This window comes from Neoarius graeffei, chromosome 15, assembly GCF_027579695.1.
Source record: "Neoarius graeffei isolate fNeoGra1 chromosome 15, fNeoGra1.pri, whole genome shotgun sequence".
Lineage (NCBI taxonomy): Eukaryota > Metazoa > Chordata > Actinopteri > Siluriformes > Ariidae > Neoarius > Neoarius graeffei.
In genome coordinates, this window is record NC_083583.1 from 51276060 (window position 1) to 51287681 (window position 11622).

General features: G+C 45.8%; 1 protein-coding gene across 1 annotated transcript in view; it reads right to left on the bottom strand.

The window, feature by feature from the left end:
• The window catches only part of prkacba (protein kinase, cAMP-dependent, catalytic, beta a), a 50517-nt gene extending 43488 nt beyond the window's left edge, over positions 1-7029 (bottom strand). Inside the window, exon 1 of the mRNA XM_060941573.1 lies at positions 6624-7029. Within this exon, the coding sequence (XP_060797556.1) occupies positions 6624-6669 (46 nt within the window). The 5' untranslated portion in view covers positions 6670-7029. The remainder of the gene's footprint in view (positions 1-6623) is intronic.
• Positions 7030-11622: the final 4593 nt, after the last annotated feature.

Here is an 11622-nt window from a genome sequence, read left to right on the forward strand (position 1 = left end):
ACATGCAGGTTAGGTTAACTGGTGACTCTAAATTGACCGTAGGTGTGAATGTGAGTGTGAATGGTTGTCTGTGTCTATGGCCAAGTTTACATTAGACTGTATCTGTCTCGTTTTCTTCGCGGATGCACTGTCCGTTTACATTAAAACGCCTGGAAACGCCAGGAAACGGGAATCCGCCATCGTGTTTGGTCCGGTGCTGTGTAAACATTGAGAATACGCGGATACGCTGTGCTGAGCTCTAGCTGGCGTCGTCATTGGACAACGTCACTGTGACATCCACCTTCCTGATTCGCTGGCGTTGGTCATGTGACGCGACTGCTGAAAAACGGCGCAGACTTCCGCCTTGTATCACCTTTCATTAAAGAGTATAAAAGTATGAAAATACTGCAAATACTGATGCAAATACTGACCATTGTGTAGTTATGATTGTCTTTAGGCTTGCCATCCTTCCACTTGCAAGTGGTAAGTGACGCGCATGCCCGACATGCACTGAGATCACACACACAGCGGCTCAGTCCCGAATCACTGCTCGTGTGCTTCACTCGCGCGCTCTGTGAGCTGCGCAGGGCCGGAGTGCGCACCCTCCAGAGGGCACTCGCTGTTCAGGGCGGAGTGATTTGGAGTGCAGGATGCCTGCGGAGCCGAGCGTATCCGTGTATTGGCGTTGCTGTGTGCACGCGAATAGTGTATTGGCGTTGCTATGTGCACGCTAATCGTTTTAAAAACGTTAATCTGATGATCCGCTGATACGGTCTAATGTAAACCCCACCTGTGTCAGCCCTGTGATGACCTGGCGACTTGTCCAGGGTGTACCCCGCCTTTCGCCCGTAGTCAGCTGGGATAGGCTCCAGCTTGCCTGTGACCCTGTAGAACAGGATAAAGCAGCTAGAGATAATGAGATAATGAAATGAGATGAGTGTCTGGGCCACGAACAATGTCCACATCACCATCGGGTTGTTGTTTATGTGTCATGTTACAGGAACCTGGTACGGGCTCTCTGCAGGTCTTAACTGAAGCACTTCAAATTCAGGGTTAGCAGGCTGCTAAAGTTTGCACGCGCTTCACAAGCAAGACTCGGCGCAATATTAGCCAACATTAGCACAATTTGATATGATTTAATAATGTCTTTGTGACCTTAATGAACACCAGTTGTTGTCAGTATCAAGTCGGATTGTTATTTACATGCCACACAAACTTAGAAAACAGCCATATTCGTATGCTGTCGTTGTCGTTTTTACACACTGAATACGAACTGCTGTTAACTGATTCATTTTACAAGCTAATCTAACGTTACATTCCTCAAGCACGGTTTGCTGGCTTGCTAGCTAGCAGCTGGTCACTGCACTGCAACCGCACTTGCTAATTGACATGGTAGCCAAATTTGCTTGCTGTTTTCGTGACCACACCCCCAGAGCGAATATTCATGAGCGAATTTTGCGTGGTGTTTCGCCCAGTGGAAACCTACAGTAACCATTTGTGTACCGCGCACAGCATGTGTTTTTTTCTTCAATCAGAAATATTGGTAGGGACATATGAGCCGTCGTTTGATATTGGTAGGGACACGCCCATACCGTCCATACCCAATTCTACGCCTATGGTCTGTACAACGTAGCAACGTGTTGTTGTCGTCATCTTTTCCTCATTCAGTGGATACCCTGGCTGGATAACTGTTGCATGCTGGGAGGCCCCGCCTCTGACAGAGAGCCGCGTGAGACGACAGAAGACAGCGCGGTGTTTTATTCAGTCAGTGGGTCAAGCTAATACTCTTGTGACTTCCAAAAATGCCAAAAATCGCTGTAATAAAAATTAACAAGTTCATTTTCATTTACCGTACGATAAGTCGATAAATCGAATATTGCGACAGGCCTATTTAGGTCATATTTATGCAGAAATATAGAAAATTCTAAACGGTTTGCAAACTTTCAAGCACCACTGTAGCTTAAAATTGTGACGTCGATCCATGGTATATCCAAGATATACCATGACTGACTCATACCATATCCATTTTTTTTTTGACATCACAAGATACATTCATTAATCAATGGTGGAGCTATTTTATGTCATGTGAGCCATCCTTTGCCACTCCCCGCACAGGAATTTTTTGATGAGGGATATAACAACAGATTATTGGCTGACTGCCTTGGTATTAGCTGTAACTATACAGGAGTTACACTGCTGACATGGTGCACCCGGGTGGTAGATGTGGACAGCAGCTGAATCTGACCCAAATGAAACGAAACCTCTCTCTCTCGGCAGTGGGACACCTTGGGCAGGATGCAGAGCGGCTCTTCACCAATCTGGGGTGGGTTTCCCAAAAGCCTCTTAACACTAACTAGGAGAGAGAGTGTTCATTGTGCTGCTCGCTCTACTATTTAACGATGATCTTTGTGTTACAATGCTTTTGGGAAAATCAGCACTGTTTTATAAACCTCGCTGAGTGTGGGTGGCACTATGTAAATGGGCCATGTGAAATCTACCCTGAGTGCTAGGGTCAGTCCTTGGACTCGTAGCCAGTTTAGATCCACCTGGGAGAGTGACTTCTGCATCCAGTCGCGTACCAGGATCTGGGAAAAGTTTCTCAGGGCACAGGTATAGTCCTCTACCAAAATCAAATTGGTTTACTGCTAACTGTGGTTCTCCCAGAGTCCGTACACTCTGGCCATGATTTACCCCACTGTACGCATTGCCTCATCCATTGATTCAACCCACATTAAGCAATCAGACACAGAGTCCTGCCTGTGGCTTCAAAGTGGCCCCTGAGACTTTGCTTTTCATCGCTTCTTTCACTAGTCGTCAAGATTTGGCACCCTCGGCCAGCTTATCGACAGACTAAGAGACCCTTTAAAAAAAAAAAAAGTGTGAGCTCCTGCTATACAGGCCTTGTATACTCTCAGACAGAAACTGTCATGAGCCGCCTTACAGGGACCTCCTGTGTACTGTGACATGCCACTCTGCAAGGAGTGTCGCCCTCTCATGGCCATTAGGTAGAGGTATGCTGCTTCAGGAAGTCTCGGCAGAATCATGCACCTTCTCCAGGTCTTACTAGATTAACATCACTCTTCGACATCGTGACATTGGTTATTCAAACGATCCAGGGTTGACATACAAAGCACATGCACAAATGATTCTATGTACACTGGAACACCAGTAGGGTTGCCTGTCAGCCAAGGAATGATGATATTTATATTATAAACCATATCAAGTCATATGGTCACTTCACAGCAAGCAGGTTCTGGGTTCAACCCTACTGGCCGACCAGGGCCTTTTTGTGTAGTTTGTGCGTTGTCCTCATGTCTGTGTAGGCTTCCTCCAGGTGATCTGTCTTTCTCTACAGTCGTCTTCTTTCAGCTGCTCCTGTATGTTCGGGGTCGCCACAGCGGATCTGTTCTGCATGTCTGATTTTACACCGGATATGTTTTGCTATCTCAGTAGGATTATTCTGTAGAACGGACACTTGTTTATTTTGGTCAGCTAGCTAGTTAGTCTGCAAACGTGCAAGCTTTCATTCACTGGGGAGTTCAGTGAGTTATTCACCAGATAGAAAGGTCTGAAGTTGCATTTACTGACTGACTCTTAACCTGACAGTGAAAGTGGAGTTCTGCAAAGCACACAATACCAGGGTTCTTGATCTTAGGTTCTTTGAACTGTGAGGGAAACCAGAGCACCTGGAGGAAGCCCACAAAGACATGGGGATAACGTAAATTCTATACAGGAAGGCTCCCATCGGCTGTGAGGTTCAAACCCAGAACCTTCTTGCTGTGAGGCCACAGTGCTCAGTACTACACCACCATAGTGACGTGCAAGTTATTCAAGTGGCTACTCTAAATTGCCCATAGGTGTGAATGTAGAGTGAATGGCTATCTGTCTGCGTGTCTGTTATCCCCGTGATTGACTGGAGACCTGTCCAGGGTGTATTCCGCCTCTCACCCAATGTCAGCTGGGACTGTCTCCGGCTCACATGACCCTCAATGGATAAGCGGTATACAGTACATAATGAACGAACGGTCACCTCATGTCTCAAGATGTGCACAGATCAGAAGTGATTACTTCCTTACAACCTTCTGGTAATTGAAAGAAAAATGTGTAGAATCAATCCACTGATTTAAAACACATCCTAGAGGAATGAAGGTGAGAAATAGCAAAACAGAATACATGTGCATCAGTGAGAATGGGGATGAGAGTGTACTGAAGATGCAAGGAGTAGACAAAGAAAGTTGGTGAATTCAAGTACCTGGGGTCAACTGTGCAGGAAAATGGGGGCTGCGATAGTGAGGTGAGAAAGAGAGTGCAGGCAGGGTGGAGCAGTTGGAGAAGGATTTCGGGAGTCATTTGGGATAGGAAAGTCCCAGCAAAGGTGAAAGGTAAGATGTATAAGACAGTAGTGAGACCAGCTATGATGTATGGATTGGAGACCGTACCCTTAACGAAGAGACAGGAGGCAAAGTATACTGTTCCTACTTATTCAGGTGACATTGGGCATACCCAACAACCTCTGTTTTCTCCCCCCAACCTGTCCCTCTGAGTTACATGTCAATCCTGAGATCGAAATGCTGACCTCTTCTGCTCCTTGGACCTGCCTGATCCATCCTGATGCCCTGTGTCTGGTTGGAGTCTCATCACATCACTCCTGTAGAGGACGGCCTCATATAGACAGTTGAAAGTCACACCTGGAGGACGCTCTGGACTCTTACAGTAATGCTTTTATGGCTGAGGACTACAGTTGACTTGCTAACTTTAGGACTGTGGTTGTTATGAACAGTTTTGCACTCAAGTTTCCATCAATGAAGAGTTTACATCAACGAAACTGACTTCATGTTAAAACTGTTAATGTTATAGTCATGTTGTCTGTTGTTGCCCAAATGAGGATGGGTTCCCTTTTGAGTCCGGTTCCTCTCGAGGTTTCTTCCTCATGTCGTCTGAGGGAGTTTTTCCTTGCCACCATTGCCACAGGCTTGCTCATTGGGGGTAAATTAGGGATAAAATTAGCTCATGTTTTAAGTCATTTGAATTCTGTAAAGCTGCTTTGCGACAATGTCTATTGTTAAAAGCGCTATACAAATAAACTTGACAAAGTTGGAGGTGGCGGAGTTGAGGACGTTAAGGTTTGCGATGGGAGTGACAAAGTTGGACAGGATAAGGAACGAGCACATCAGACAGACAGCACACGTGGAGAGCTTGGGAATTAAGCTAAAAGAGATGAGACTGAGATGGTATGGGCGCATCCTGAGAAGAGATGTTGGAAGGAGAATGTTGAGGATGGAGCTAATAGGCACACGAAAAGCAAGCAAGCAAGCACAACTTTATTCATCACACACTTGTGCAATTTCCTCTCTGCATTTAACCCATCTGAAGCAGTGAACACACACGTGAGCAATGAGCACACACACACATACCCAGAGCAGTGGGCAGTCATGTTAACAGCGCCCAGGGAGCAGTTGGGAGTTAGGTGCCTCGCTCAAGGCCGTCCCATATTAACCTAACCTGCATGTCTTTGGACTGTGGGGGAAACCGGAGCACCCGGAGGAAACCCACGCAGACACGGGGACAACATGCAAACTCTACACAGAAAAGCCCTCGCCGGCTGCTGGGTTCGAACCCAGAACCTTCTTGCTGTGAGGCGACCGTGCTGCCCACAAACGACGAAAGCCAAAGAGGAGATACACTACCGTTCAAAAGTTTGGGGTCACCCAGACAATTTTGTGTTTTCCATGAAAAGTCACACTTTTATTTACCACCATAAGTTGTCAAATGAATAGAAAATATAGTCTATTTTGAGCATTTAATCGACCCCACAAATGTGACGCTCCAGAAACTCAATCTGCTCAAAGGAAGGTCAGTTTTATAGCTTCTCTAAAGAGCTAAACTGTTTTCAGCTGTGCTAACATAATTGTACAAGGGTTTTCTAATCATCCATTAGCCTTCTGAGGCAATGAGCAAACACATTGTACCATTAGAACACTGGAGTGAGAGTTGCTGGAAACGGGCCTCTATACACCTATGGAGATATTGCACCAAAAACCAGCTAGAATAGTCATTTACCACATTAGCAATGTATAGAGTGGATTTCTGATTAGTTTAAAGTGATCTTCATTGAAAAGAACAGTGCTTTTCTTTCAAAAATAAGGACATTTCAAAGTGACCCCAAACTTTTGAACGGTAGCGTACTGTACATGGATGTGGTGACACAGGACATGAAAGTAGTAGAGAAGGATGTGGAAAACAGGGAGCAATGGAGACGAAAGATCTGTTGTGGCGAGCCGTAATCAGCCAGGAGCAGCCAAAAGAACAAAAAGTACCTTTAAAATGTGTGACTGAATGAATCAGATCTAGATCTCCTTGGTATTGTGTGGGTGCTTTGCAGGAGTCCAATTTCACTATCACAACCAGGTTAAGTGTCAGTAAGTCAGTAAATGCAGCTTCAGACCTTTCTTTCTTTCTTTCTATCTGGTGACTAACTCAGCAGTGAATGAATGAATGAATGAATGAATGAAACAGCTTGCAGATTTACAGACTAACTAGACAGACAGCTGAGAAATAAATGAGTGTCAGTTCTACAGAATAACCCAACTGAGAGAGGGAGTTAGACATGTACATGAAGTGTTTTGTTTGATTATTTTACTCACCGCTTTCTAATTCGTTGCCTTTCTTGGCAGCAGCAGCGTTTCCCATTGTCAGGAGTCACGGAAACACGGCCGGATGATTATCACTGCGACACCAGGTGACTCCCGGCTTGGTTAGCTCGCAAGCTCGGGCTCTTCCTCGCCTCCGGTCCGGGTAGACAGCTGGCCTGCTAGCTAGCTGTGCTCTTCAGCTTGCTTTACAGCTGGCATTAATCGTGTTAGCTAGCTGTCAGTGGTAAGCTAACACCGGCGGCTAGTCGAGGGAACACAGGCGCCTAAACATCATCAGCAATGTCGAACCCGCTACTGGCGACACTCATTAGGCGTGCACGATTAAACCCGTGAGATTTCACCAAGCACACCAGTACACCCACAGAAACACTCTCCTCCTAGCAAAAATGAAAACAAACAAATCTCAATGATCAACCGGAAATGACGCAACTTGCATGGTTGGCACTGCGTCTGGTTTCAAACGTAGCGCCGTTCAGAGGATAAAAAGCGACATGACATACAGTGGAGCACACCATCCCTCCATCCATCCATCCATCCATTAATTATCTGTACCAAGCTGGACCCTGGGCGGCACGGTGGTGTAGTGGTTAGGGTTCGAGCCCCGTGTCCGGCGAGGGTTTCCTCCGGGTGCTCCGGTTTCCCCCACAGTCCAAAGACATGCAGGTTAGGTTAACTGGTGACTCTAAATTGACCGTAGGTGTGAATGTGAGTGTGAATGGTTGTCTGTGTCTATGTGTCAGCCCTGTGATGACCTGGCGACTTGTCCAGGGTGTACCCCGCCTTTCGCCCGTAGTCAGCTGGGATAGGCTCCAGCTCGCCTACGACCCTGTAGAACAGGATAAAGCGGCTACAGATGATGAGATGAGATGAGATGAGATGAGATGAGATGAGATGGACCCTATCCCAGCTGACTATGGGTGAGAGGCGGGGTACACCCTGGTCCAGCCGGATCACCCAGAGGAAACCCACACAGTAGACACGGGGAGAACATGAACAGACGCTGGGCTCGAACCTTCTTGCTGTGAGGCAACAGTGCTAACCACTACACCACCGTGCCGCCCCAGTGGAGTACACAGGAGTTACAGTGGTGCTTGAAAGTTTGTGAATGCTTTAGAATTTTCTATATTTCTGCATAAATATGACCTAAAACCTCATCGGATTTTCACACAAGTCCTAAAAGTAGATAAAGAGAAGCCAGTTAAACAAATGAGACAAAAATATTATACTTGGTCATTTATTTATTGAGGAAAATGATCCAGTATTACATATCTGTGAGTGGCAAAAGTATGTGAACCTTTGCTTTCAGTATCTGGTGTGACCCTCTTGTGCAGCAATAACTGCAACTAAACGTTTCCGGTAACTGTTGATCAGTCCTGCACACCGGCTTGGAGGAGTTTTAGCCCGTTCCTCCGTACAGAACAGCTTCAACTCTGGGATGTTGGTGGGTTTCCTCACATGACCTGCTCGCTTCAGGTCCTTCCACAACATTTCGATTGGATTAAGGTCAGGACTTTGACTTGCCCATTCCAAAACATTAACTTTATTCTTCTTTAACCATTCTTTGGTAGAACGACTTGTGTGCTTAGGGTCGTTGTCTTGCTGCATGACCCACCTTCTCTTGAGATTCAGTTCATGGACGGATGTCCTGACATTTTCCTTTAGAATTCACTGGCATAATTCAGAATTCATTGTTCCATCAATGATGGCAAGCCGTCCTGGCCCAGATGCAGCAAAACAGGCCCAAACCATGATACTACCACCACCATGTTTCACAGATGGGATAAGGTTCTTCTGCTGGAATGCAGTGTTTTCCTTTCTCCAAACATGATGCTTCTCATTAAAAACCAAAAAGTTTTATTTTAGTCTCATCCATCCACAAAACATTTTTCCAAAAGCCTTCTGGCTTGTCCACGTGATCTTTAGCAAACTGCAGACGAGCAGCAATGTTCTTTTTGGAGAGCAGTGGCTTTCTCCTTGCAACCCTGCCATGCACACCATTGTTGTTCAGTGTTCTCCTGATGGTGGACTCATGAACATTAACATTAGCCAATGTGAGAGAGGCCTTCAGTTGCTTAGAAATTACCCTGGGGTCCTTTGTGACCTCGCCGACTATTACACGCCTTGCTCTTGGAGTGATCTTTGTTGGTCAACCACTCCTGGGGAGGGTAACAATGGTCTTGAATTTCCTCCATTTGCCCACAATCTGTCTGACTGTGGATTGATGGAGTCCAAACTCTTTAGAGATGGTTTTGTAACCTTTTCCAGCCTGATGAGCATCAACAACACTTTTTCTGAGGTCCTCAGAAATCTCCTTTGTCCGTGCCATGATACACTTCCACAAACATGTGTTGTGAAGATCAGACTTTGATAGATCCCTGTTCTTTAAATAAAACAGGGTGCCCACTCACACCTGATTGTCATCCCATTGATTGAAAACACCTGACTCTAATTTCACCTTCAAATTAACTGCTAATCCTAGAGGTTCACATACTTTTGCCACTCACAGATATGTAATATTGGATCATTTTCCTCAATAAATAAAAGACCAGGCGGCACGGTGGTGTAGTGGTTAGCGCTGTCACCTCACAGCAAGAAGGTCCTGGGTTCGAGCCCCGGGGCCGGCGAGGGCCTTTCTGTGTGGAGTTTGCATGTTCTCCCTGTGTCCGCGTGGGTTTCCTCCGGGTGCTCCGGTTTCTCCCACAGTCCAAAGACATGCAGGTTAGGTTAACTGGTGACTCTAAATTGACCGTAGGTGTGAATGTGAGTGTGAATGGTTGTCTGTGTCTATGTGTCAGCCCTGTGATGACCTGGCGACTTGTCCAGGGTGTACCCCGCCTTTCGCCCGTAGTCAGCTGGGATAGGCTCCAGCTTGCCTGCGACCCTGTAGAAGGATAAAGCGGCTAGAGATAATGAGATGAGATGAGTCCCGATTTGGGGTTGTGTGTCCCGAGTCCCGACAAAAGTCTGTCGGGACACGGATATGTCCCGGTTTTCGCCACTCGCGACGTTTGCGACTGAGCAGCGTGGGAATCATTAGCGGAGAAATGTCTGCATTTACTATTTTGATGAATTGACAGGAATTGCAAACTTTCCTGGTTACTGCCCCCTGGCCCTGGGCATGGGTGTTTATTTAGCCACATTATTCCAGACAACACAACGTGTTGCCATGCAACAATAAAATAAACATTAACTGGCGCGAATGTTCTTTGTCTAGCAGCTAGCAGCAGTAATGCCGCAGCAATTATGCTGAAAAGAAAATGTACCTTTTCCAAAGATTTACAGGGCACCTACCCCTTCCTCCGAGAGGTGCAGAACAATGCGCACGAAGCCTACTGCACACACTGTAAGTGCTTTGTTCTTGTACTGAGTTGGGTAGCCTATGCTGCAAATGCTGTGCGCTCCTGTGGGGGCTTTCCTCGGGCTGTCGCCCCTCTCCTCCTTTACTGCTGTTTTGTTTGAGTGTATATTTACAGAAGCCGCGAGAGGCCCTTCATATCATCTTTTTTTATTCACCTTGTTATCCCGAGATAACGACATAATTAATTCAGGATCTCAAGAAAACAACACAACTAATTCGAGATCTCGAGAAAACAAAACCGTTATTCCGAGATCTCGAGAAAACAAAACAATTATTTCATGATCTCAGCTGGATCACTGTATCTCCGTCGGTAGAGACGAAGCCGGGCCAGTCTTCTGCGGAGGTGCCGCGTTCTAATTTTGAAATTATTCCTTATTAAAAGACTTAATGCAATCTCTCCCTGTGTCAACCCCTAATCAAAATATCGCCTTATTAGGTGATCGATTATTCCAGACATTCTAATGACCAAAGTTGCGTCTATACAGAATGAGAAATAGCCCCAAAGTCAGCATATCACAAGTCTCTTGGCGCACCTGAATGAACCATTTCTCAGCTGTTTTCTCGAGATCATGAAATAATTTTGTTTCCTCGAGATCTCGAAATAACGGTTTTGTTTTCTCGAGATCTCGAATTGGTTGTGTTGTTTTCTCGAGATCCTGAATTAATTATGTCGTTATCTCGGGATAACAAGGTCAATAAAAAAAAGGATTATATGAAGGGCCTCTCTCGGCTTCCGTAGTATATATTCTCAAATCACTTGTCTCTTTTTTGTTTCTGTTTAACATACCATTCTGACAGTTTGGCCATATTGCTGTGTTGAACAGCTTGTTGCAACTTCCATTAAAGTGTTCACTTTTGTACACATCTTCTTGCTTTATTCATTCAGTTGTGGGGAATGGTTAGTAAGGTTGATTCTGACCGAGGCTATGTTGAGGTCACATATCTACTTTTTAAGCTCATGCTATAGTGCATACAATTTTAGAGATATAGCCTACATGTGCATATGCATTCTTCTTGGTGTTCTCACAAACAGGTGAAATAAATCAGTGTAAATTTGGCCTATGGACATAGCCTGGCCTATTCTCAGCCATTACAAAATCTGTTGTCTGACCATAATTTAACTGATCTGTATACCACTATGCTACTAGATAACAACATGCCTGTTTGTTTTATTTCATGTGAGATGTTGATAAATGTGAGCTTCAACAAAATGATAAGAGCACCTCTCTGAGTGTCACGTTTACGTAAAAAAAAGGTGTGCGTGCACGAGCATGGTCTCGCGCAAAAGTGTCCCGGTTTCAGACTAGGGAAATCTGGTCACCCTCGGGAAACCGGAGCACCCGGAGGAAACCCATACAGAGACGGGGAGAACATGAACACAGAAAGGCCCTCGCCAGACGCTGGGCTCGAACCTTCTTGCTGTGAGGCAACAGTGCTAACCACTACACCACCGTACCACCCCAGTGGAGTACACAGGAGTTAGAATAGTACACCAAGCATCACACTTTCACACCTACGGTCAATTTAGAGCCACCAATTAGCCTAACCTGCATGTCTTTGGGGGAAACCGGAGCACCCGGAGGAAACCCACGCAGAGACAGGGAGAACATAAACACAGAAAGGCCCTCGCCA